Source organism: Festucalex cinctus, chromosome 3 (assembly GCF_051991245.1).
Source record: "Festucalex cinctus isolate MCC-2025b chromosome 3, RoL_Fcin_1.0, whole genome shotgun sequence".
Taxonomy (NCBI): Eukaryota; Metazoa; Chordata; class Actinopteri; order Syngnathiformes; family Syngnathidae; genus Festucalex; species Festucalex cinctus.
In genome coordinates, this window is record NC_135413.1 from 27,431,870 (window position 1) to 27,459,861 (window position 27,992).

At 40.0% G+C, this 27,992-nt stretch overlaps 2 protein-coding genes across 2 annotated transcripts in view; both read left to right on the plus strand.

The window, feature by feature from the left end:
* The first annotated feature begins 588 nt into the window (after positions 1-588).
* LOC144016312 (high choriolytic enzyme 1-like) lies at positions 589-4,725 on the plus strand. Its single transcript, XM_077517259.1, has 8 exons — positions 589-768; positions 1,851-1,896; positions 2,031-2,183; positions 2,351-2,468; positions 3,501-3,679; positions 3,741-3,822; positions 4,015-4,141; positions 4,352-4,725. The coding sequence occupies exons 1-7, from the start codon at positions 697-699 to the stop codon at positions 4,139-4,141; spliced, it is 777 nt and encodes a 258-aa protein (XP_077373385.1). The 5' UTR covers positions 589-696; the 3' UTR covers positions 4,352-4,725.
* A 4,126-nt stretch (positions 4,726-8,851) lies between these two features.
* cttnbp2 (cortactin binding protein 2) overlaps positions 8,852-27,992 on the plus strand; it is a 38,795-nt gene continuing 19,654 nt past the window's right edge. Inside the window, exons 1-2 of the mRNA XM_077517260.1 lie at positions 8,852-9,276; positions 14,272-14,379. Coding sequence (XP_077373386.1) covers positions 9,190-9,276; positions 14,272-14,379 — 195 coding nt within the window. The 5' untranslated portion in view covers positions 8,852-9,189. The remainder of the gene's footprint in view (positions 9,277-14,271; positions 14,380-27,992) is intronic.

Here is a 27,992-nt window from a genome sequence, read left to right on the forward strand (position 1 = left end):
TTCATCTATCACTTCCCCCCCCCCCCCCCACAATACCACATTATTTACTTTTACAGTTTGCTTATTTACTATAATACCCTGGACAATACACTTATCAGCTCTTGAACTCACTGAGAACATTAAAACACGGGGCGCAGTCATGCAGACACTCGTTGAAGTTGCGTAACACCACTCCCGACCCCGCCTCTTAAAGCCACATACAACTATGAGTCCATGTACTGATCGGCTCTTGTCCACAATTCACCTCTATGGCACACTTATGTCTTTCCAGAAATTTTTTTTTTCCCATTACTAGTCCCACTTTAAGCCAACCAGAACACAATTCCATTTTAATATTTAAATACTGTGACCAATATAATATATAACTAGGCCCAACTAAAAAAAACTCTGGACCCAAGTAGTAGCATCACTAGTTTGTAGTTGTCCTACTTAGTATGCTGAAATTTCATACACTAGTAGGAAAAAAAAGCAGCCATTACTAGTAAATCATGTTCATCCTACTGGTTTGCTGCCCAATCTACTCGAGAATGTGGGAATTTCACAGGTTGCTTTCCAGCCTCCATGCCATGCTGATAGAAGAAAACAAGAGGCCAGATTCCCAGCAGAGCGACTGGGAATGCGCCGTATGCGTTCAAGGTTGCTGGAGGAACCTTTTTAAAGGGCGAGCACACCTTCGTCTTCGTCTTCTTGGTCATCATGACGCAGCTCACCTTCTTCAGCGTCTTCGCGCTGCTCGTTTTCTGTCGGTGTGGCTCGGCCACGCAGCAGGTCAGTCAGGCAATGCGTGTTCACAAGAAATAACATTTTGGGCAAGGTTTTACTGGATTTGGAATTTTCGTAAATAACATCTTTAAGTATAATTTCAGTTACGTTTGTGATGCAAAAGTTGAGACGTTTAGCGAGAGTCGTGAACTCCATGTGATGAATCTTAAAAGGGACACGATGTAATTTTTAAAAAATTTTTTATTGTGAAGTTGTTTACAAGCATTTTTGTTACTGTATTATTTTTTTTTTTTTTAAGATCATGGAACCAAATCCACTTGAAACTAACTTATATATACACAATTGTTTATTTTATCTTTTTTTTAATTTAAAATAAATCCATCAAGCATCAACCATTTAAAATATTGTATGCAAGAAATTGTCTTATTTTTTTTAAAGCCATTGTTTATATTAAATTATGTAACCAATTATTTAAATTACATGAATGCACATAACAAAAAAAATACATTTTAAGAAATATTTATAAAATGTTAATTTTGCTAATATTTAATGTTACTTGTTACATCAATCAATGAACCAATCATTTAATTAGATTTTTCTAACAACTTACTCAATTAAATACAGTGCATCAAAAGCCACGGGATTTGTGAAATTGTTTTAATATTCTTTAGTTTGTCATTTACAATGAATTCATTACTGAATTATTTAATCTCTTTCCAAAAATATGTATTTGTACAATTGTTTATTTTACTCATTTTTATTTACAAGTAATTATTCAATAAGATGGGTTAACAAAAAATTAATACAGTAAATATAATGTAAACGTTTGGTGGGCTCAATTAAACATTTAAAAAAAAAATGAAAATTATGAATTAAAATGTTAAAAACTTTATTTTTATTTATGCACTGGCTCTCTTTTTTTTTTTCTTAATATTCATGAACTAAACACGAATATGTGTAATTGAGAAATTATGGTACTAATAATAATAATAGTATTAAGAAAATTTTACATTGAGTTGAAATGCAATGAATCCCACTGAAATATATATTTGAGACAAATATCATTTGAACCTGATAATATAAATTACTGATGTACGATTGATTGATTGATTGATTGATTGCTCCAGGAAGCGTCGGTGTCTGAGCTTCTGTGGCTGGCCAACAAAGACGTCGGTAATGTCTCTTCACACGTCATACAAAAAAAATAAAATAAAAAATAAATACGCTAATCTTTGGCCGGGCATCCTGAATGCAAACATGGGTCATATTCAGACAAGCCCAACGCCAAGCTAACGCACTGTTGACAGTTCACACGGCGGACGAGCCTCTGGTAATGGACGACATCGCTTTCGACCGAGATGGCGAGCGCAACGCCGACCAGTGCACGTCGAACGGATGCAAGTGGCCAAAGTCCACCGATGGAGTAGTCTACGTCCCCTACACCATCTCCTCCTCTTTCTGTCAGTAACCACGACTTTGTGTTGTTTAATCACATTAGTTGGAACTTGGAGTACTCTCTTTTGTAATCACATCACTTTAAATTGGATCACTACTCGACGTATTCAATAATACAAACTACAACTCCTGCTGCTGTCAGTCATTTACTGCATGTTGTTCTTTAATGCAGCTTCTCGCGAGCGCGCCATCATCGAGCGTGGCCTGACCTCTTTCCATTCCGTCTCCTGCATTCGCTTCTTCGTTCGCAGATACGAGACAGACTACATCAGCATCCAGTCCAACAATGGGTATCCAGCAACCGATTCGTTACTGCAAAAAAAAAAAAAAAAAAAAGCATTAAATTGGAATTGTTCCATATTTGGCCACACAAGTGAAAGATGTTTGGAGAAAGGCGTAATTGTTGACCACAAAGAGGTTGCGTTGTTGTAGCACAAAATGCTGTCCAAATATATATATATATATATATATATATATATATATATATATATAATGCAGCAAAAAAAATAAAAGTGCCACATTTATGCACAAAATCACAAAACTTATTTGGTCAGGAAAATGTTTAGTTTCCCATACAATTATTTTATTTATGTATTTATTTATTTATTTTAAATCACGTGGTTACATTAAACCAAATTCAAACTTTATTTATATATAAGTACAACTACACTAATGAAACTTAACAACGGCAAAAGAAATTTTTAAATAAAAGGCACACAACATTGCATTTAATGTTATGCCAATAAAGTCATAAAAAAAAAAGCTACATCACCACACTCAAAAAAAATAATATAAATACATTGACTTACAAACAGTTCAGCACAAAAAGAGTAAAAGGTGCCCACAAAAACTTTTGATCCAGTTTGAAAGCGCAATATAAATAAGGATGACTTGACTTTTTGGTTTGGTCACAGAAATGCAACGGTTGACCACAACATGTCAGAATTTTACATAGAAAAAAAAAACAAAAAAATGACACTGAAATGCTACGGATGTTTGTAATAATAATAATAATAATAATAATAATAATAATAATAATAATTAATAATGCCAGTAGTTGACTATGAAGTATTTTGGCATAAAAGTGTGAAGATTTACCTAAAAAATGAGTTGAATTTTGGCACAAAATTCCATATTGACCACAACGTCATATATTGGCATTAAAAATGTACTATAATTGACTACAAAAATTAGTACTTTGGCACAAGATTTAACCACAAAAAGTGATATTTAGGCACAAAATTGCCATACCCCATTGCCACAAAACTAAATTAGTAAAGACGTTCTTAGCTAGGGTACTAACTTATTTCTGCTCCTTTTAGGTGTTACTCATATGTAGGTCGCCGTGGCAAGGCTCAGACTTTGTCTCTGGACCGCCAGGGCTGCTTGTACCACAGCACCGTCCAACACGAGCTGCTGCACGCGCTCGGCTTCAACCACGAGCAGTGTCGCTCCGACCGCGACCAGCACATCCGCATCCTTTGGGAGAACATCCAATCGGGTTGGTACGCACGCGCGTGCGCAATTGACATTGCGAGTGCTGATGTGACGTTCCTCCTCAGGTTGGGAGTACGCCTTCGACAAGATGAACACGCTCAACATGAACACGCCGTACGACTACAACTCTGTCATGCAGTACCACAGGTTGGTTGTTTGCGGCCATTTTCAGCATTATAGTGCAATCATTTTTTCGATTTAAAAAAAAAAAAAAAGTTTTATTTTGGCTCAAAAATGAGCACAGAAATTTACCAGTTACAGTTTGTTTGGTTTTTTTTGCCACAAAAGTATTATTATGCGGCATTTAAACACCAAATGCAATATTGGTGTATGTTGCAGGTACGCATTCTCGGGCAACGGCAAACCCACCATGGTGCCCATCCCTCATGCCAACGTCAGCTTTGGTAACGCCAGCCAGATGAGCAGGAACGATATCGCCCGACTCAACTCGCTCTACAATTGTTAGGTAAGCAAGAATTGTAATAATAATAACATAAAACATAGTTCCACCTCCTGCTCTCTAGGGTTAAATTGTTTATCACCAAAACTTATAATTTGGCATAAATAAATTACAGTGGTTCTAACAAAACAAACACAAATATCGTTTTGAAGCGGATTTAAATTGTACCATATGGATGACGTCACTCTGTCGTGTCATATTTGTTTTTTCCTGCAGGTGGCGACAACACGACAACTGAGATTTTCAGATTAAAATGTGCGCATTCATTCATTCACTTGTGGACTTTGTCTTCATGGCTCGGCAAAGCAATTTTTAGACGTAACATTTTTCAGACAACATACGGTGGCGGAGAAATAGAAGAAAATTACACACACAAAAAAGACAATGTCAATAATTTTCATTCAATTATATATAAAAACAAGTTTTTTATATATAAGTGCCTCCCCAAAACACTTGATAAATTAGTCATAATATTCGGTAGAAAAAAATATAACACGGTACTGTATCTAATATCACAGTTAATTGTCCACTAGGAGGCGACACTTGTCCACATTTTGTGTGACTGCTGCCGAGAACATATTGCTTGGCAATTACAACTATCCATCCATTTTCCTGACTGCTTATTCCTCACAAGGGTCTCGGGGGGGGGGGGGGGGGGGTGTTGGAGCCTATCTCAGCTGGCAATGGGCAGTAGGCAGGGTACACCCTGAACTGGTTGCCAGCCAATCACAGACAATTCCAACTAGTATTGAGAAATGTATATACCGGTATTTAAATTCTACATCATTGTTAATTATTTTTAAATCGAACTTATGAATTAATACAACTAAAATATTGCTTTACATCAGGGGGATGGTAAAACTTTTGTGTTTAAGGGCCACATTTCATTTATTTGTATAATGGACATATCTAGGTCATTCATAGACAGTATTTTATCAGGTTTTTTTTAAGGTATGTAAAACAAGTATTTTAATATCATTTTTATACATTCTGAATAGTTAAGGTCATGTGATGTAACTTGACATGTACAAAAACAGTGTATTAAATAAAATGTCAAGTAACGTGTAAAACAAATGTAGCCCAGAGTTTTGAGGTATGCGTGTGATGTTCAGCTTCAATACACTTAATTATTACTGTTTATTTCTTGACATATACATCTGCAACGGAAAGCAGGTGCTGACTTCACTTATGTCTTGAGCCCGCTCTGGTCGCCATGCTGTCATTCGAAGTCCCAAAAAAACCTGCTCGCCGACATTCCCAAAATTTGTCACATTGATTGACAGGCGGACCAACGCTCATCTGTTAGCAGAAGAGGAAGTTATCCGCCCAGAGAATCGAGCAAACAATGCAAACCTTTGTAGCTTTCAAGATGCTTGAGGAAACCTCGTCGTGTTTTGCGCTTGGCGACGCGTGTAAACAGTTAGAAACGTGACGCAAGTTTGATTGAGTGCATTCCTGGCGGGTAAAGACACGAGACTACAGGGTTGAGGAACTGGAAGCAACAGCGGACTCGGGTCGAAGCTCGAAATTTGATGCAAAGTCAGGACATGTCGTGGCCCTAAAAGAGTCCAGATATTTCCTTTCATGCATGGCTTCATAAGACCTTTTTGAGGGTATACTCGCGCTAGATTTGTCTACCGAAAAGCTATCAGTGGCTGAATTTTCAAAAACAAAAATTAAAAATAAATTAAAATCTAACCCTAACTCTTGGAAATGGCGCTAGAGTGGCAGTTTTGATCTAAAATGGCCGACTTTTTGTTTCTATTCTGGCATGGCTGCTTGAGACTTTTTTTGTGGGTCTGTTCATAAAAAAAAGACATAAATACCAAATTACATGTTGATAAGTGAAACTGGTTTTGGGAGCAAAATTTTCCTCAAAATGCAAAAACCATAGCAAATCTTTACTGGAATTTCATCTTCAAAAATCCATCCATCCATCCATCCATCCATCCATCCATCCATCCATCCATCCATCCATCCATCCATCCATCCATCCATTTTCTTAACCGCTTGCTCCTCACAAGGGTGGCGGGGGTGCTGGAGCCTATCCCACAGGGCTTCGGGCAGTAGGTGGGGTACACCCTGAACTGGTTGCCAGCCAATCACAGGGCACATCTTCAAAAAGATCCTCAGAAATGGCTCCAAAATCCAACCAAAATGGATGTCTTTTAGGGAATGGCTTCTAAAGACCTTTTGTGGCTCTACTCATGATAGACAGTCCTACTAATTTCCATCTTGCAAGTGGAACTGGTTTTGGTTGCTGAAGTTTCAAAGCATTCCAGTAAGCCAACTCCATCTCCAAATCATCCCTGGAAATTAACTTAAAATGGTTGTATCAAACCAAAATGGCTGACCTCCTAAGAGTCTAATTTTGATAGACATGCATACCAATTTCCATGTTATGAAGTGAAATTATCAGCTTTGGGGGCTGAACATTCAAAATAAAAATCCTAGCACCTGCTCCCTGCGCTCTACAGTCACAGGATGTTCTTGAGACAGAGGCGGCCTGTGCGAGAGGAAGACAGAGCGCCATGTCATCAACGAATGAACAGAGGACCGCTTCAGATCTTACGGGGACTATCAAGCTGTGAGATGTGGCCCAGTTACCGATCCCACTTCCTCCCAGGGTGCTCTCTTTCCTCTTCTTTTTTTTTTTGTCAATGGACTCCCTGTTTTATAGTCATCCCACCAATCAGGCTTTAATAATTAAAACCTTCCTGAATTAGGGATCAAAAGTCAGTTTACTAACTTCAGTTAGCTTAGCTGACTGTAGTTTGTCGTCTCACAGGAAACGTTGTGGCCGTTCACTGTCTCGAGTTAGCAGACGAACCGGAAACACCCCAGCGGTATCAGTTCACTAAATCGTTAGAAATGGCAGCTTTGCCAGGACATTCCCATTTCCAATCCTAATTCTTTCCCCCTCATCCACGATCTGTCCTGCTAATCCAGTGCAGTGCCGCCCGGATCTGGAACTCATCCCGGCGCAACACTCCCGAGGTGGGAGTCGTCCCGGGACGTCACACCGGGCTCTTGATATGTCTCATCATTGTGTTTGGCGGCCAAGCAGGATAATTTGTGCCGTCCTGTATCAAGCATTCCGTCACAGAGGGATGCTTTTCATCCGTCTGCTCTTCAGAGAGCTTCCATGTGTTCACCTGGACTGTTTTTCAGAACCGCTAATCACAAAGGAGTGCTTGAAAAGAAGAGGACAAGGTCTTAATATGAAAGAAGGCCGTCCTTGGTATGTTGGGAGTGGTTGCCATCGCTGAAGAATGATGAGAGGACGGTTTAATGGGCTCATGGTGGCAACGTGGTCATCTGACGGCACTTTGGAATTCACACATGACTTCTACAAGATATGACACGACACTATAGAGGCAAGTCCTTTTTTTCCCCCCCCACACCAAGTATGTATGAGAGTATGGAAAATGGAGAATATGAGGGAACGTCAGAAGCGCTGGCTGCCAACGTTTGACCTAAATAGAGACGTGCTAACCTCATTCTGCACCAGCAGCCCGGATCAACTACATTAACGTTAATCCTAAAACCACATCTGGGAGCCGAGAAGGCCTCCGTCCTCCCTTTTCCCGGCGTGCCGGATAAACAGATCCATGGCGGGGAGATTTCAAAGCGGGCGCGTTGACTCGTGTAGAGATTAACGCTGAGCTTCTGTTTCCATGAACACGACAATGACACATTGGGCTCATCATATCATTTACAGTAGGTGTCATTGGAATTGATAATGCACAAACATAAATTATGATTCGGTTATTAGTTTGATACAATGTGAGGTAAATAAGCACAACTGTTGATTGTTTTCCAAAGTAAAATATTGTTTTATTTTGGTTCAAAACAAGATGATATGTTTTTTTGTGGGACTACAGAAATCAGACAATAATTACTGTTGAGGAGGTAAAATTTAAAGCATTTTCATGTCTTGACTCATTTAAGCCCAAAAACGTGTAAAAACGTTTTTAATACTTTGCCATTAACTCCCAAAAACGTGTTTACACATTTTTTTTTTTAATGCAAGAGCATACAGAAGGCTTTGATGCAGCGTCTGACATGAAGAGGTGGCTTAAAGCAATGTTAGTTTTTAAAAACACGGCCAGCAGGTGGCAGCGGAGTATAAGAGATCAGCCAGGGCCATGTTGCAATAAGCTCTGTTTGTCAGTGTTTTCACCAGGAATGTGAATATTGATGAAACTTTGCTATATTCGAATGTTAATGGCTGCAAAATGGAAACAGATACAAATATACTTTTTGTCCCTGATGAAAGAAGAGACTAATCTTTCTTTTTGTAGGTTCCATGTTTTTATAGTAATAGACCACAATATTCTGTGGGCCATGCAAAATCTGTCAAAATGGGGTTTCTTCAATGAAAATGACTGAGAGTCAATGAGTTAATGATTCATGGGTTACCAAAAACAAATTATAGATTAATTTGATAATCCCATTAGTTGTTGATTATGTCGATTAATCTTGACACCTCTATATTACATTATAGTGTACTTAATAAACGGCACTAGAGTATGTTGTACTATGTGCCACTACACCATACTGTATTATACATACTACACAACAACACACAATACAATTTACAATACAATACTATACAGTACTAAACAAAATGAGATAAATGTAAGAATGATGATGACGTTGATGTTTTCGAGCAGCTTTCTTGCTCGCCCACAAATGTTGTTGTCAGTCAGCACGGAGCACGCGCCTCCATTTACATCTGGATTTGTACGCCTGCCTGACTGCCCGTTCCGGGCCCGCCTCCCTCCCTCCCGTCGTCTCCCTCTCCCTCCACTGACTCATTGGTCCGCGGACTCCTCTCCACGGCTGTCGCCCTCCTCGACCCTCGACCCGACTCCGTCTTCTGCTTCCTTCTCCCTCTCCAACCTTGTTGTTCACACCTCCTCCTCCTACGTTGGACTCATGTCGCCCTGGGCGTGCGGATGACTCTCGTCCAGCAGCGAACTAGTTAACGAGCGGCGGCGGATGAGCCCGCGCCAGCTCTCCGGCAGGCAGCGCACCGCCACAGTACGAAGATGGCGTCGGAGGGAGCCAGCGGAGAGCAGCCTCCTCCCCCGGTACAACAAGCCCTGACCGCCGCCGTACTGGGAAGCGTCGACACGGTAAGACGGCGAGGGGGAGCTTCGTGGAAATCAACCGGGGGGGGGGATTAAGTTATTTAGTCAGAGCCAGGGCGAGAAATGTCGCGCATGAATCAGCGGTGAGTGGCCGCCGGGCTCCACGCGACAAATGTCCGGAGGACAACAAACATCCGTGTCGGTTCGGGCCAGAACCGACAACCAGACAGCCAAACCCACCGTGTAAAAAAAAACAAAAAAAAAAAACGCCACCTCCCCCCTCTCACATATTGTACCCCACCGTGACAAAAATGACGAGCTTTCCCTCAGCTCGGCTCGCTTCGTGATGGAGAATTCTTTTGTTCGCCTCGAGCCTTCTTAGAACCTTCGTCCAGTGATGGAGAAGTGACACATGAAATGGCTTCACGTCGACATTTGCACCTCTTCGTAAACGTAAAAAAAGGCTTTCAGAAATATTTCAACTGTGGATGTGTTGACAGGTTAGTTTGTGACGTGATGGAGGTTCTCAGGTGGATCCAAGCGGAACCTTCTCCGGTTCCCTGGGAAGCTCTTGGAGCCTGAAGAGGTGCTATTTCTTCAGTTTGCTGTGACCAGATGCTCCACATTAGTTTGTTGACACACACTTACTTGCCGTGCTGCCAAGTAATCAAGTACAAAAATACTTTGTAGTTTGTGAATGTTCGTAACGAGATTTTCACAGGTGCTTTACTTGAGTATTTATTTTCTCTACGATTTTAATTTTGCTCCCTGCAATTGAAAATATATCTATATGCTGTATTCCTTATTTTGAATACTTCAAGATACTATATTTCCAATCTATAATTTTATTTCTGTTGCAAAGCCAAGAAATATTTCATTCTGAAAATATACACTGACAAAAATAAATAAAAATACTGCTTTCAGTATTGATTTGTCAGTATGAGCACGATACAAGTTAATAAAAGTGAAATATTTTGTGCGTAGAGAGATATTTTTAATCTTTATGCTGACTGCCGAGTTATCAAAACAGGTGAAATTAAAAATTAATTCAGAAGTTTTTCTTGTACATTTCTGGTTGGACTTTTCTACGCAAGTAAAGGAGTTGAATCTGTACTTCTACTTTTACCTTCAAATTAAAGGGATACTTGACTTATTGAGCCATTTTCAGCAGTAAAAAGGTAGTACTTTGTCCAGAATGAATTTGATAACGACATTATTTTTTTGTATACAAATTATTACCTTTTAAAAATGATTTTTTCTGCTTTCTGTTGACTGAAGATGACATCACCTGTGCTGACCAATCATGGCTCACTTGCTTTTTGGGTTTGGTCTGCAAACTGAGCCATGATTGGTCGTTACCTACTTCTTCAGCACAAGTGATGTCATCTTCAGTCGACAACAAGTGGGGAAAAAAAAAGTTTTTAAAGGTATAATTCTACATGAAAAATAATATTCCAGGCTGAAATGTTTTTGAGAGGAAGCCAACAAAGTTTTGTCATTTTGACATTTTGTATGTTGATCAAGCTACTATAGTGGAATGATGATGTCATAATCTGCTGCAGTATCGTGTCAATATGACACAGAAGTAGACATTTTTACGCAACGTCACATGTAACTGTCCCACAATCAAAAAAACTAAATAATGTCAGCATTTGGTGTGTTGAACAAAATTTTCCAGCAGCGAATTTTGGATGGGAGATAGATATTTTCTATGATTGAAAAAATAACTTAACATGTAGCAAATCTGAAACACTGGTTAATAAACATGTCAAACAAAACATGTCCATCTAATTATCTGAATTAGGGCTGCAACTAAACCATTGTTTCAGTAATCAATTAACCTGATGATTTTCTCAGCATCGATGAATAGGACAGATAAAAACCCCCATTACAATTTCCATTCCTTTTTTTTGTTTTTTTTTAAATTTCTCAATAAATAAATAAATAAATAAATAAAATCGATAGTGCTCAAACAAATGAATTATGATTCAGTTACTGGTTTTGTCTGCAATGCGAAGAAAAGCGGCAAAAATGTTGATCATTGTTATCCAAAGTAAAAACAATTGGTTTTATTTTGGTTCAAAACAAAGATAATCAGTATGCTTTCATGAGGGACACAAAAATGGGGGTATATTCCATGTTGTGGAGCTGAAATTATGAGGACTTGGACATTTAAAAAAAAAAATTTTTTGTCTGGGTTTGTTTCGTGTTCCGGTTATTTCCGTGGCAGCTTTACATACAGGCAGTGAGAGAACGTTTATGTGTGTGGGTTTGAGTGGCGGTACGAGGTGAAGAGCTGTGGAGGAGGTGGTGTTGTGTTCACCAGACACCTTTCTAAATTGGTCTTAATTTTAGTGACTCAGCGGGCATAACTGGGAGTACCGTGTCAGCCCCCCTTGCACAGTCCCCCCCCTCACCCTTATGGAGCTCGCTCCAGGCCACTTTCGCTTGGCGGCAAGGCGAAACAGGTGCACCGGCTACATGGTAGTCAAACATCGCTCGCTTCCGCCTCTGTGCGCTCCTCCCACTACCACAAACGCCCACCCCCCGGCACCCCCGGCCCCCTCACCGCTGCCGTGCCTTGGTTAAATAAAGCACTTTGCTCTTTGCTCGCCCCTGTTACACTCGCTGTAACTGGCTTAAGGCAGGGGGGAAGTTTCTTGTTTGTAAGGGGGCCTTTTCACACCATCCAATTCTGGTCACATCATTCCTCGCGCACGCTAGCAGAGGTTTTGTGTCTTGGGTCGGTGGATCGATGTCACACAAAAGCCCTGTGTGTCCGCCAGGTTTTGAAAAAGTACAAATTGCAATAAACCATGAAAAGGAATTGAATTTCGTTTTACAAGGTACTGAACACCTGTGTGAAAGAGTACAGCAGAGTTGAGAATTTTGACACCTGACCGCAATTATCTCGATTGACGTAATGATGAGGCATACAAAACCACTTTACTGCATTGTGAATGGCACCAACACACAAGTGGGAGAGGAAGTTGGGCTGCAAAGTTCCCAGCATCATGCCCAGTGGTCTTCCACGAAATTGTCATTGTAAACGTGAGGCCACGACGCACTGAGCCTCTTTTATGCTGTCGACTAAAGCCAGGAATTTTTCCACCTTCCCCCCATAAACACGATCAACACAGAATAGCAAAAAACCACATTTTCCTTTCCAGATGTGGGCCATTGGGTTTGTGAAGCTGGTATAGGGGTGTGACATTTATAGCCACCCGACACTCACTACTGCCACCCTCCTGTGTTGAAAGTAATTGTCAGTGTTGATGTGAGGCCGCTGCGGCACACAAAACACACACAAATAAACACTTTACCCTGACGGAGTTTCCCTCAGAAAACCTGCTAAGCCTGGTGGTCAACCACCGTGTTTTTGTGAAAACTTTAAAAGTTGAAATGAATTTCAAATTATTGATTTTTTTTGTGTTATGTATAAGCCATTTATTACCAATACGGCTTAGCAGACACAATAAAATAGCTGCTAACCCCGCAACCTGACCCCAGATAAGCAGCAGATGATGGATGGATGGATGGATGAGAAAAAAAAAAGGAAAATACAATAAATATAAATAATACCTTTTTGTTTTCATTAGTAAAAAATGCAGGTCTATTCAATTAGATTAATCAGATCTCAAAATAAACAATCAGCTCAGCACTCAAAACAATAACATTGCGGATGGATTGGATAGTTAATGGAGTGGCAATATTACAAGTCTCTATTTTGTGAGATGCACTTTTAGATATTTTTTAATTTTATTTCCTGTATTCACTATTGCTGCTGAAACAATGCGAATTTCTCCGATTTTGGACTAATAACGGTTCTTATATTTTACAAATTTGTTATAGAGTATAACGAAACAAATATATTTTTAACTACGTATTGAAATTGATATTTTGTGTACACGTAAAAAAGCCAGTCCTTGCTCGGTGGTTTAGCATTGTTGTTCGCATTAGATGCATGAAACGTCTTCAGTTATAAGCGCCCTTAAGCCTATCCTTGAAGTTAGTCTTAGTCTTATATTAGATCTTCGCAAATTAAATAATTAACGTTAAAAATGGCAGCTCATTAGTAATCCTAAAATCAAAGCCACGCTTTTTCTTTTTTTTTCTAATAATTTGACTAATCAAATATCTAAAATCCATTGCTGTTAAACGTCTTCAGTGTGACACCGGATCAGGAAATGGGAGGTTTTCAATTTTGATGAAATTGCTTAAGAAGTTTGCAATTCTGCACAATGTGAGCGGTCAAAATGCAAACCTTAACTTTGGAATTCCTCACAGGTGATTAGATTAACTTGTGAAATGTGCGTTGAGACGTATGGTTTCCGTATTGTGATTCAGCAGAGTCTTGAGTCGGATTCATGTCGGCCAGCCGACTTCCCGCAGACCGACCTGTCAGAAACGACACCTAAACTGTTTGCCTTTCATAAGTGGAGCGGAAAAAAGCTTTTAATTGTGGCAAGAAGTGGTGTGGTCAACCCCGATTACAATCATGCTCACCCGCTAGCCGCTAGGAGCTGCTTAATGACCTAGCTAAACATAATTAGGCTCTAATCGCTGTGAGGTAAGACAAGATAGGACGTCTAATTGGACGGCTGCGTTTAATTAGAGCAGCATGATGCGAGTGGCGTTGGAGGGGGGCAGCCATTGTATTTTTTTTTCAATGCTTGTATGTGTTATGCTACACGCTATGTGGTTGTGCTTTGATTCTAATTTATTTCTTGCACAAATGTATACATTCCCAACCTTCAAACTAGGGTCTGTGGGGCAGATTTAATTGTTTAAATCTGTAACAAAGTTTTTCAAGTTCTATATTTTTCCTAAAAAACAAAACATTGTATTGTATTAAAAAAAAAAAAAAAAAAAAGCTAATTTACGTTCCAAATTGTAATTATGTTAAAATTTTCTAAATCTTAACTATTTTCCAGAAGTCTAAGGTTTTAGAAATGGAAGCGGATTGTGAATATGCTGAGGTGGCCGCCTCCAAATTTTATTTGCAGGAAAAACCCTGACTTTGGTGCTTTGCTGTTCCAGAAATGCGACTTCAACATGGATAACCTGAGCAAGCCGGAGCTGCTGACCTTGCTGAGCATCATGGAGGGCGAGCTGGAGGCCCGCGACCTGGTCATCGAGGCCCTTAGGGTGAGTTGTGCTCCGTTTGGAAATCGGCAATCGACTCCTTCGCCTTGCGGTAGCCCTTGCAGATTTGCAGGGAGGTTCACACCAGTAGCTTAGCCGTAGCTTAGCCTAGCTTAGCTGTACTGAGTGAAGGCATAAACCTAGTGTTAATTAGCTGGTCTGAGTTTTTTGAGTGTGAGCCTTTAAAAAATAAAAATAAAATAGGAGCAGCAATTGATTTTAATACATGGCCACTGTGAAATTGCTGTTTTTTATTTTTGTTGTTGTCATTTTGGTGTTTTGTTATTTTACTTGGCTGGGGTAGGAAGTGCATGTTTTAACTTCCTACAAGTATTGCATTCACCTCTACTATTTCTAGTTGGAGTGTTCTGCCTTTATTACCGTTATTTAATTTTGCGTGCGCATGTGTGTGCGTGCGCGCGCATGATTTTAATTCAGTGTGCAACATCCTATACAGATCCTGCGATATATTACCCTTGACTTTTACAGCAATACCATAAATTAAGTCATTGAACATGTTGGTTTATAAGCCGTTTGCATGTATAAATATGAAAGAAAACAAAAACTTCCAGTTGTCTTCTTCAATATCCAGGTCAGACACTTTTAACTTGAGGGCTGCGTCGTCAACATTACGTCACTTCTGAGCACTGATCCGAGTGCGCTATTGTGCAGATTTTATTTGAAAATGTGAGCTGTTCACACTTCTTCAGAGCTCATTCAAAAATTCATGAACAGTAAACATGATTGTGATGAGTTAAAAGAGAAGCTAAAGATAGACAAGAACGTGAAGCTCTTGGAATGGGCAAAATCTACAACTAAACAGTATCTTTGTTCACATCGCTTGGGTGAAATCTGAGGAAAAAGTTGCAGCTAATAGTCTGAATCGTAATAGCCTCTATTCTTTCAAAATTATTTAATGAAAATCCATGTGATATTGTAAAGAATCATAATTTTCATAGTGAATAGAAATCTCAATAATGTTAAGATTCCAAAATGAAATTGTCTGTAATAGAAATTTTCTGTTTGGTCAGGTGAGAATAGTGTAAGATCTAAAGTCCTTCTGATCACAAAAAGTTAATCTATACCGATGCTTGCTGATAAGCAAGCCAGTGGGAATAGTAACAAATTCCGACGTTACAACAAAAAACAGAATTTTGAGACGTAGTCACTATGAAAACACAAAATATTGACAATCCTTAAATGTGACTTAAATATTTTTTACAATCTGAAAGACCTTCCTGTTTATCTATCTGTCTATTTATCTTTTACCGTAATACTGTACGTCTCCTTTTATGGCGAAAGTTAAGTGTCATCCACATCCAGAATAAACTCAGCCTAAGCTGCTTACTCATTAATTTTGTCTAATGTTTAAATCTTGGTGGAAGTCTGCACTCCGTCCCGGCCAGGTTTCAGTGATCTGCACAATGATCCTGATTGTTCTCTGGCAGTCTCAACTCATGTCATGTGAGGCAGGCAGTGTGGATGCAGGAAATCAGGACGAGGTAAAGAAAGGAATCCGTCGCGTAGACTCCATACTGGCAAAGTGTTACTCGTCTTGCGACGTGACCGAGAAGATGATCCCAAACGTGGAACATCTCCAAGAAGACGCCAGCTGCAGTTGTCAGATGAGCGTGTAAGCGAGTTCCGGCGACGACGCGCCAGCACTGATCCATCACTCGTCGCCAGGCTCCGTGGCGTTATTAAGCAGCTTTGGAAGTGCAGATTAATTAGCATGTGGCTAAAGCCACGCTGAGCCGCCGTATCGGGTTTCGTCCAAGCAAAAAGAAAGGAGGCTGTAAGCTGATTAGCCCCAACAACAATGGTGGCGGTATCACATGATTAGCGCAAGCTTGTCAAAAAGGGGACTGTGCGTCTCTACGGAATTCTCAGCGCTGTTATTTTTAGACGTCGACAGGTAGAGCCGTGCGAGTAGAAATTAAAGCTGCGAGTGATGCTAAATAGGGGCCCCGGAAATGTTGGAAGGTGCGCCGGGTGGAGGACTCTTTTGAAGAAAATTGGAAACACGACTTTTGACTTATTTTTAGGGATAGACTGATATTGGGCATTTTGCCGAATATGGGTATAGGCCAACCGTGCTCTCGCAAGATGAATTCTCGTGGTATTTGTGAGTTCACAAACTCCGGAGAATACATCTTGTACCGCTCCCGCAGATAACTGCCGTTGGTTTGGCCCAATCACAGAGCAACATTGTGTTTGGGGGCGGGATATGCAACTGTAAAGAAAGGATATAAAATCAAAACCATTTTAATCTCAGCGAACTATTTATTTAAATTTTCAGTTCACTTTATAAGATATGCGTCGACCCTGGGAACCTTCTGAGCCTTTTGTTTTTGTTAAACATTTAAACAAAGAAATGTTAAAGTTTAAGATTTTAGGTATTTTAACATTTTTGGTGTTTACTTGTTTAAGTTGTCATTTAACTTTTTAAGACACACTGATAACCTTGTGAGCTCCCTGGACATTTTGTTAGAATTTTAAAATATTGTCTAAGAAAAAAAAACAAAATCTACATTTTGAAAAGTCTGAAAAGCTGTTCAATAAACACATAAACACGCTTTATTATTTTTGACACCAATATTTTTTTCTTCCTTTTTACTGAAAATGAATATCAGCTCCAAATATCGGTTATTGGCCTTCTTGACTACTCATTTTGATCAACATCAGTATCGGCCCTGAAAAAACAGGGTCTATCTCTCCTTGATTTGCTTATTTACTTATCGACATTGTTTTTGCAGGCATTTCTTGAGGACTTCAGTGGGTCTTTTCGTGCTAGACTTCCTTACAAAATGTTATCTTGCTAAGCGAAAAAGGTTTTCGGGGACTGAATTTTCAAAACATTATAGAAGGCATGACCAAGCCAGCAAGTTTATCTGAAGTTTGTCTTGGAAATGACCTCTAAAAAAACTGAAATGGTGTGTCTATTCCAGCATGGCCTCTTGTCGAGACTTTTTTTTTTTTTTTTTTGTGGGTCCTGTCCGTGACTGACGGGATTAACAAAATTAATTTTGCTCAGTGAATCTGGTTTCAAGGACTGAATTTAGAAAAGGTTCCGTGGCGACGTTACCAATCTGATTTTTAGAGGTCTTTGCACCTCGTGCTTCGTTCTTAAAAGCCAAACTCGAGGCTGTGAAGTCATTGCCCCTGACATTTGCGCTGTCATTTCCAAGAGAATGTTAAAGAGGCAGTGGAAAACTTGGAGCCGGGCCATGATAGCTACAAAGTCTGACCCTTGTAGATCGACATGGCAACAGTCAGTTTGCCTTGGTGGCAATTAATTTAAGGTCTATGTCCTCACCTTTTGTTTGAGTGTTTTGAAAATTCTGCTCCGAAGCAAACTTGATTTAAGCATTTCTATCATGAGTCAACGATGAACTAGAGATGTTGTCTGATTTCTACCAAATCTCAAACGTCAGATGAGCGAAACAAAATTGTGAAAAAAAAAAAGTCAAATGTGAGTTTGGTCATCGTGTTTTGTGTGTGATATCATAACATGCAGTGAAATTTGGCCACATACTCCAGTTTAGGAATAAGTAATAATAGAGTGTTGCTATGAAAGCTTCACGAGTAGAGTTGCGGACGACCGTGACGGGAAGTCTGAATTCTCGGAACCCTCGGTCTCTGCGAGGTCACGTGATCCACCATATGACTAAGCTGTTGTCAGCGGCGGGCCCATACATGCTCAGCACAACACAACGCAACGCAACGCAACATAACATAACACATGCCTTGGGAGGCCGGGCAGCGTGACGTTATCAGCCAGCATCTCGCTATTTAAGGCACGTCCTGTTGCTGGGCTTCTCCAGCGTTTGCCCTCAGCACGGTCCCATCTCCCTTCTTTCTTTCGTCCTCCATTTGTTTCTCTCTGCCGCCACATCAATCGTCTTGTGTAATTGTGTCATTGCGCGTTATGCTCTCTATTAAACCGGAGAGTATGGCTCAGATGGAGACGGTTGCCTTGGAAACTCTTCACTGGTTAAACTGATAAGCAAGCCAATGACCCGCATATTACACCATCAGTCTCCTAATGCTAATGCTAATGCTCGGCCTCTAATTTAATGATACTTTACTTGAGCTGCTCTGCAATAACGTTTGAACGTAATGTACGCCCACATGTTGCGACCGTCCTCGAAGATCCATTTGCTCCGATTTCATCGCACACGCCTCATGTTTTTTTAACCTTGTCAAGTTGTCATACATGCTTATTAACAAGGAAGTTAACCATTCTTAATGTCTGCAGTCTAGTTGATGTTTCTGTGTTGTGTGGTATGGATGCAACTATTTGAATAACGCGATTATTTGAGGAACTCAAAATAATTGAATTACCCAATTAAAAAAAAAAAAATCGGGGCTAAGTCTTGGCCCACTTTTCAACAAAGGCTAATATTCGGAATTGTGTGACTTTCAGTGTTTGTCGGAATTTAAATGTCATCAAATAGTTAGCATCGATTATGCTAGCTGTTGCGAGCTAGAAACACATGCACGCACGGAATGACAATTAGTGCTGTCACTCTCGAATATTTTTAGAATCGATTAATCTATCAATTATTAAAGCGATTAATCAGATTTATTTTAATTTTGCATTAAAGTGTATTACAAGCGCATTTATTCCCCCTGATTACTATTTATTAATCTGTGATTGGGAGTTATTTCGTACTTTGTATTTGTATAGTGATTTAAAAAAAAAAAGGGGGGGGTGGGGATAGATGTCCTATGCTATTGGTTCGGTTATAGTTTTCCTAATTAAAACATGTTTGCAAATTGTTTTATTTTGATTAAATACAGAAGGTTATCGACCTTCTTTCATGAAGGACTACAGAAATCAGTGAACAATTACTGTTGACATGCTGAAATCAGAGGATTTGCATGTTTTTAAATTTAAAAAATGGCTCCAAGCGATTACTTATTTATTAAAATAGTTGATCAATTTGATAATTGATTACATGTTGATTAATCAATTTAATTTGACAGCTCTAGAAACCATCAGTATGCGCTTCTTATTGGTAGGCTGCCTAGCAACCAAACCGCCCACCTGGACTCTCCTCGGCAGGCTTTCCGCCTCGTGTTTCACCGCCACCCACCGAAATTCTGCTCCAGAATGAGGCTGCAAAGACCCTAAGTGTCAATCTGTGCCCCCCACACCACCACCACCACCACTCCACCTCCATTCCCGGAAGCCTCCGGAGAGCCTCGCTTTTTTTTTTTTTTTTTCTCTCTCTCTCTCTCACTCTCTTTCTTTCTCCAAGTGCTGTCAGTTGAAGGCGTCTCCTGGCTCCCACGGGGGGAAGAAGCGTGTCTGAGTGCTCGTATGGATGCATGCATGATGCATTCGTTCTTTTCACAGCAAAAACTACACTTTTAGTATGCGGGTGATATTTCTCACAGTGCTGGCATTCTGAATAAACGGCACCGACTTGGACTGAGGCCAGGATTGACCTGGCAATATTCCGCCTTCGTAGGTAGTATCCGAGATGTAACAAAGGCAGGATGGTGGAATTGTGTAAAGGTATTAAACAGGCTCACACAACCAATTAAGTTTATAATCCGAGGTTCCACAGTGTATACACTAAAGTAACACATTATTGAAATAGATTGCTCCGTCTTGTGATCGGATTGCCACAACTCCATGTAAAGCCCTCGCTCAAGTGTTTGTATGCGTTGATATTGTGTGTTGTCTGCACGCAAAACTGCTCGGTGATGAAGAGGAAGGATTGGTGAAGAGCTGAGCGGAAGTAGGTCATAGCCAACGTCCCTTTTCTCCCGTCTTATCTTCTCCGCTTGCAACACTCGCCCTCCTCCTCCTCCTCTTCCTCCTCTCTTATTGAGGCCAATGTTTCACTCCTCATCATATATTCTTCATCTCGCTTTCATCAACTTCTGTAACGCTGATTGGGAATCAAACCCACCACCCAGGCTACTAGTTTGAACGTTTTGTTGTTACATTCACTTACAAGTACAAGTTAAGTTACATGCTCACGGTACAACATGAACTTCACTGTATCTTGATTTTATTCAGTATTTTTTATATATATTTTTAATATATTATTTTATATTTGCACATTATGTTTTGTGCATGCTTACATTTACATGTTATTTTTAATTCATTATTTAATCTTTATTTTGTCGTAATTAAAGAATAGAATTTATCGTTTTTTATTATGGTTGCTACATTCTTATTTTAAGTCCTTGCAATATATTTATTTTTATTTTTGAATTTGCATTAAGTTTTCAATCTTTTCATCTTTTTTTTTTTTTTAAACCTTATTTTATAAAATAGTATCAAACTCACAGTTTCTGAAGTAGCTGACATCAAAGTCGGTTTTGTTACTGCTCTAATGAATGTCATGTGACCCACCCTCAAATCAGGTTTGTTACCTCTCGGAGGGTGTCTTCACTCTTCACAAAGATGCGCACATACCCACACGCGCACAGACGCAGCGCTCCTGTTCCACGTGATGCAGGAATGTAATGAGAGCTACTGATACAAACCGAAATAGTCCTGACCTGCTTTGAAGACATGATGGCAACACAAGTAGCGTTGCAGCACGCGTGCCACATCGTTTTTCACACACACAAGATGTTTGACTCGATGCCGACTTTTTTACTTCCTGAGTTCACTGACATCTAGCAGCCCACAAGCACAGCAGCATATTATGCACTTGCTTGACCGAAGACTCTTATTTGTATGTCAACGTACCTGAAGTTACACATACATTGTTTGTCTTCTGCCCGTCCTGTCTTGTCTGTTCTTCATGCACTGTCTTGACTCGACAACAAAAAGTCCACGCTGAAATACAGAAAACGCCAAATATTGGTTCTGGGCATTGCAAAAATGTTATTAAAATTATTAATTGTAGTTTTGAGGCATCAATTTTTGCTAGCACAAAAATTGTGCAAGCAATCAGTGGCATATCATCAATCACTGTCTTGACTTAAAGAATGAATTCAACTTTCAACATTTCTTGACAATTATATGTCGTATGTGACCTTACTAGTCTAAACATGACATTCTGATTAATATTACATTTGTGGAATATGAGTTATGAAGCAAAATCCATCCGTTTTTAACCATCTCAGGGAGCGGCCATTTTGCCACTTGCTGTCGACTGAAGATGACGTCACAATTATCCAGGGCTCAGGCAACGACCAATCACACCTCGCCTGTTTTCTGAAGCTGAACTGTGATTGGTTGTTACCTGAGATTTGAGCAAATGTGATGTCATTTTCACGTGACAGCAAGTGGCAAAATGGCCTCCTTCTGATATGGATGAAAACAGCTGGGTTTGTGCTGCTTAACTCATATTCCGCTAGCGCAATATTAACCAAAATACCATATTTAGACTATTGGGGCTGCATAGAATATATTATTGTCAATAATTTTTGGGGGGGAGGTGGGGGGTTGACTTCCCCTTAAGACGCTTGATAAGATTGCAAATTTCCCCACAATACCAGTTACCTTATTGTAGAAAATGTGATGCACGATAGACTCAAGCGTGTATTGGCAACGTGTCTTCACTCTTGCATCAATTAACACTTCACCACACACTCTCCCATGTGTGTGAATGAAGGCAGCAGCTGTGAGAAGGTCCACGTCTGGTTACCAGAGCGAGAGAAATGAAACTGATGAGGAGGTGGAGGATGGAGGAGAATAACCTTTCTTTTCCATTTTTGTGTTCATCTTTTGTGGCCGGCATCAAAGGAGAGAAGACTCGAGGCTTTCATCTGCCGCGCTCGTGTGTAGTTTGTTGTTGTGGCATCAGAGATGAGCGAGCGTGGGAGTTCTCCCCGAGTCACTGCAACAAGAACATTACTGGAGATGAGAAGAGGAAAAATACAAGCGCTTTGCACAAATGCAGTGATGGCCTTTTCAAAAAGAGAACAGGTGTATAGAACATTATATGATGTAGTAAATGGAGTGCAAAGTTACAGACGTATGCCATAGAAGGTTAAAGGGATACTTTACTTGTTTAGCCATTTTTGGCAGTCTAATGTTAATATTTTGTCTATAATAATTTTGATATTTTTCATTATTTTTCATGTACAATTAGTACCTTTTTAAAAACACATTTTGCAACTTGCTGTCAACTGAAATTGACATCACTGCATTGTGCTCAGGCAACCAATCACAGCTCAGCTTGTGAATGTCACATGAGCAAACCTAGAAAACAGGTGAGCTGTGATTGGTTGTAACCTGAGCACACTGAGCACATGTGATGCCATTTTCAGTCGACAACAAGTGGCAAAATTGTTTTTTAAAAGTATTAACTCATTCACTCCCAGACATTTTCACAGAAACAATCCCCTTCGCTCCCAGCTGTTTTACTGGATTTTGACCAATTTTGCAAAGCCCACAGAATATCCTTTTCTATTGCTATAAAAACATGTAACTTACCAAAAGAAAGATTAAAGTCTCGTCTTTCATCAGAAAAAATAAAATAAAATTCTATCTGTTTCCGTATTTCAGCAATTCGCATTAGAATATAGCTCAGTTTCATCATTATTCAGAAACCTGTTTAAAACAGTGGGGAAAACAGCTGGTTGTAACATGGCCCTGCTTGATCTCTTATACTCTGATACCACCTGCTGGCCGTTTTTGTAATTACTACCATTGCTTCATCCATTCTCTTCTCTGCAGTTGAGAGGCTGCATCAAAGCCGTGAAAAATAATGAAAGTATCTAATCATAGACAAAATATTAACTTTATTATTGCTATAATGGACTAAATAAATGAAGTATCCCTTTAAATATATAATGTGCTGTACATATGTTACGTTATTATAGAGGCGCTTAATATCCATCCATCCATCCATCCATTTTCTTGACCACTTATTCCTCACAAGGGTCGCGGGGGGTGCTGGCGCCTATCTCAGCTGGTTCTGGGCAGTAGGCGGGGGACACCCTGGACTGGTTGCCAGCCAATCGCAGGACACACAGAGAATGTATTGACATAAGATACATAATTATGACATTAAAGTGACACATTAAAGATAATGTAAATATGGTCGATCATAAGCTATTGTACAGGTGTGTAAAGAACATTCAATTTGATGAGATTCTTACATGAAATGTATGATGATGCACATGTGCTACGATGGAGGCGTGTACAAGATGGCGCCTCTCACGCCATACGCGAAAATCGAAGAGGTGCGAGAGCGTCCGTGAGCGTGGGGGAGGCGCATCCATTTAAATGTCAAATGCTGCCTGAGTCACGACTAGACGGGTGGGAGGCGGGCGGGATGTTGTCTGCGTGAGACTGCGGGTCAATGCCAGTCAATGAAGTGACGTGCGCAAGGTCCACCATTTAGTTTCAGACGAATCGCCAGTGCCTTAAGCACTGTTTAGTCTGTATTGAATGTTATGTTGTGGGCTTTTGTCTAAGGTATCATTTTGGGATGTGGGGGGTTGAATGTGGCTTATTTACCACATTTTGCTCATTTCATAACTATCGCTTGTTTCTATAGAAAAACGTAGAAAAAAAACGTGGTAATTCGGCAAAGCAGATGTTTTCTTGTCAAATGCACTGGCAGATGTTAGTGCCACCTGCCCGATCAGTGAGGCGGCATCGAGGATCTGGAGGGTGTCTGTTGGTGGTTGAGGCCGCTTGTGTGTATGTGGGGGTTAATGAGTGTGGCTGCACACTTTTGCACAGCATTATATCAGAGCAGGAAATGGCAGAAGTTGACAAAGTCCTCTTGGACGTGAGCCATCCAAACCTGGAGGGAAGCCCCGTGGCACGCTACAAGCCACATGGACCTCCCTCAAGGCACTCGGGCCTTGATCTGATTTTGTTCTACTTCTGTCACCTCGTTAGAAGGATTCATCGCAAGCCTTGTTCAAATCGAGATCCTGAAAAATGAATGCATCCGAGTTGTAATGGAAGCCCTGGTGTCTATCTCTCTTGTTAAGATAAATCCAGATTTTCAAGCTATTGTTTGGGCTGCAGCTATTGGATATTTTAGTTTTTGAATATCATACTTGAGATTCTATTAAATAGTTGAGTATTCGGATACTATACTTTTTTACTTGTCTATAGAATAAACACGAATAGACGAGTAAATAAGACATTTCACATAATAACCCGCATCTCCCGTCTCTTGTCCTTTTGCCGGACTCGGATCCCATTTCCCACCTTCCCAACTGTCTAACACTAACCCAGCGCAGTGCCGACAATTGAGTTTACAAGCATCCATTGCAGCAGCCCCTCCATTTTTATCCACCTCCTCCCGCCTGGGGGCAGCCAAAGCATTATTATTATTATTATTATTTTTCCACCGGCTGCCGTTCCGGCGGATGTGGGCGAAGTACGCAGCGTTCTCAGGCTCCCTTACAGACCGTCTTTTGTCCCGATGGCCAGTTTCCCGAGCAACAAGAGCACTCGTGTTCTCGCCGCCAAAAGATGGACTCGTCCTCATTTGTCTTCACACTTTCTTTATTAGGGACAGCCACCAAATCAGGGGTGTCCAAACTATGGCCCAAGGTCAATTTATTGAATATGCAAATACTACTAGTAGTAACTTGACACAAAGTTGGGGGGAGGGTTGCAAAATATACATCTTCCAATATACATCTCTAGTGGGATGCAGGGCCAAGGCGGACCCCAAATTTAATAAACAACAAACAAAAAACCTTAACTATATCACTTGTAACTTAAAACTGTGATGTAGCAGTTAAATTATTTTTTACTATATAAACAATATATAAATTGCTTCAAAGGAATTATTGTTAGCTTGTTTGATACATTTAAGAAAATTCATTTCAAGTGGCTATTGTATCTTTACATTTGTGTGCGTTTTCATTCAAATTTAGGTCAAATTCTTAATTGCTGTTTGAATGTACAGGTTCTGCAATACATAAAATTTTTTAATGTTTTAACAGGCTACAGGGTTTAGCATGTTATCTTTTTGACATTCCAATAAGTAAAAAGGACAATTCTTCCATTTGTATACTTTTTTTTTTTTTTTTATTTTTTTTTACAAATTTTAGTCTAAGCCTGAATTGTACAACCTCTGTAATGTTTCATTTGGTTCCTAGAGGAATAAAATATTTTCATTTAAGGTTTTAAAATCCGTCAAAGTTGAATATAACTGTATTTTGATTTTTAAATGGTCAGAGAAAGGGAATTCTTACATTTGTGTGAAAACTTTGGTTGAATTCTGAATTTCTGTTGCATGTCTGTGAGGAGTGAATCATTTTATTTTAGAAATATTTTAACATAACCTGTGATTTTAATGTCATACAAAGTGGCCTTCAAATTAGCAAAAAATCAAATTATTATAGTTCTAAGAATTTTCTGAAAATGTTACAAAATGTTTTTAGCTTTCTACAAGCTACAAAATGCCAACAACTTGCGTGGCATACTTGAAGGTAGACACTAGACAGTGATACCTTGACTTGCGCATTTTATTTTATTTTGTGCTTTGTGTTACAAACCAATACAGTATTTGAGTTGTGAGCTAGCATCAGATACGCCGCCGCTAAATTTCGGTAGGGATCGCCACAACATCTGCCGAGCATCCCACATGTCACTCCCAATTTGTGATTGAGTCAAGAGAATAATCCAGTCGAGGTAATGCTGGATCTCGTTTGCATTACAAGTTGCGTTCTGATTAGACGTTGTTTGATGAAAGCTATCAAGCATCTCAATCCGCCACCGCTTTGGCTCGGCATCAAACGTGCGCACAGTAAGCATTGGCATTACAGGACGCACCTCCTGCTTCCGCCCTGCTGGTGCGCTAACGAGCCTCTGATTGGCGCCGCGGTGGCCAACGACTGTGCCAACATTTGTTTTGGACGGCGGAGGCCTTTTGATCCACGGAAGGGACAACATGGACCAATCAAACGCTACACGCTTTACCCTGGACCATCATTGTTGTTATTGGCCGCAACATTAGGAACAGATGCAATACCAGAGCTCGTCAGGTACAAGATGGTTTTTATTGTTCTGACAAACGACATTGAATTGTTCCCATTAATAAAGAAAATGTAAAGATTATTGAGTGAAAGCCCAGAACTTTCTGAAACAGTTGCTAACCAAAACAGCATCACCTAGCGAGGCACATAAATAGTCCCTTGGATTGATTAAATTAAATGTGTCCACTTGAACAAATTGACGCCTCCTTCTCCCAATCAATATATTAAATGCACATACTGTAAATAAATCAGTGTTGTCTTTCTGCATGTTTGTGCATGTGTGTGTGTTTGAGTGCGTGCGTGCGCGCGTGCATGGGTTGTTTATCAGCTTCAGTGTGCGTGCTGAGTGCTGCGATGTTCTAGTCGATGTGTATGCGATATCGGAGGAGTTGTTTGGATACGAGCCTTGTTGGCATGTTGCTCGGCCTTCTCGCATCTCGCTAACAACGGCGATGGTACATGTTTCTGTGTTTGCGTGTGAGTGCGTGTGTGTTCTCATATTAAATTTGCCTGGTGGAAAGGGCTGACACAATTAATCACAGCGTCCCTGAATCCATTTTCTGTTGCGCAAGACCAGATTGAATAAATGTCTTCAGCAAGCCTGGTCTAACTTCCTGTCATGTGCACGGAAGAAAACTGATAAATTGATTTATGATTAAATTAGAGCTCGGACTTGCAATAAAAATCTCCATTCGCCATTCAGCGAGTGGCATTCAAATTGATTTGCATTTTGTGCTTTTACGGGGAAAAAAAAAAAGGAGATCAACATGTCATAGTATACAACAGACGAAAAATCCAATTATAAATGGAGTGCACTTAAAGTATATATTATTGCATCTACATCAGACGATGGGCGCCCAAAGACCTTTACAAAGTCTCACTTGTACTTGTACTTGTATTTTCATTCACTTATTTGCAAACTTAGTCTTTGAACTGGAATAACAGAGATTTGAAACACTGCCGAGATCAGCTCCAGTGACTGTACTGAACTAATAGATATACATCTATTTATAGAAAAATCTAATTGTGTATCAAACCATTGGTCAGGAATAGAGAACCTAATCACATCTTACAGTAACTTTGGTGTGTTGTTACAGCCATAACAAACGCGCACTCGCGCGCTCAACACAATCACAAGTGTCAGTATCAGATGTTGGGGGGGATTTTTGTTGTTTTGCCCACAGGGTCAACGCAGTTTAATGAAGCAGGAGAGGGGTTTAGCAGAGGGGGCCTGCGTGGCTTTATGGTGCCATTAAATGGCTAAAAATAGACAGCAAGGAGCTGCTGACGACGCGCACGCATAGCTGCAAGTCATGCTCGCGTATGTAAACGTACACTTGGGTGCGAGGCTTTTGCGGTCCTGACGCTAGCCATCGTCCAGCAGCTGGTCGGAATAGCAAGCATGTGATTTACATTCATAGTGTTACCCAACAAGACACATTAGCACACTGATTAGCATTCATGAGGCCTTTGTTCTTGTTGTTTATTCGTAATACCACAAGTTGTTTTCCGAACTAGCACTGGCATGCTACATTTTTGTGACATTAGCATGAATGGTATTATTTTTCACGAAGTAAATTAATCAGCTGATGTTGAACTGAGCCTTTCTGCTTATGTTATTTATGTTAGCCATTCTGCTAATGTCAGTTAGCCAAGTTAGTCAACTGTTTACTGGTGTTAACTATGTT

Bases quoted from the DNA above. Each gene is read 5' to 3' on its own strand.
- LOC144016312 (XM_077517259.1), top strand. From the start codon at position 697: ATGACGCAGCTCACCTTCTTCAGCGTCTTCGCGCTGCTCGTTTTCTGT. The intron at 2,469-3,500 runs GTATCCAGCAAC...TGCTCCTTTTAG, and splicing joins AGCATCCAGTCCAACAATGG to GTGTTACTCATATGTAGGTC. The intron at 3,823-4,014 runs GTTGGTTGTTTG...TGTATGTTGCAG, and splicing joins TCTGTCATGCAGTACCACAG to GTACGCATTCTCGGGCAACG.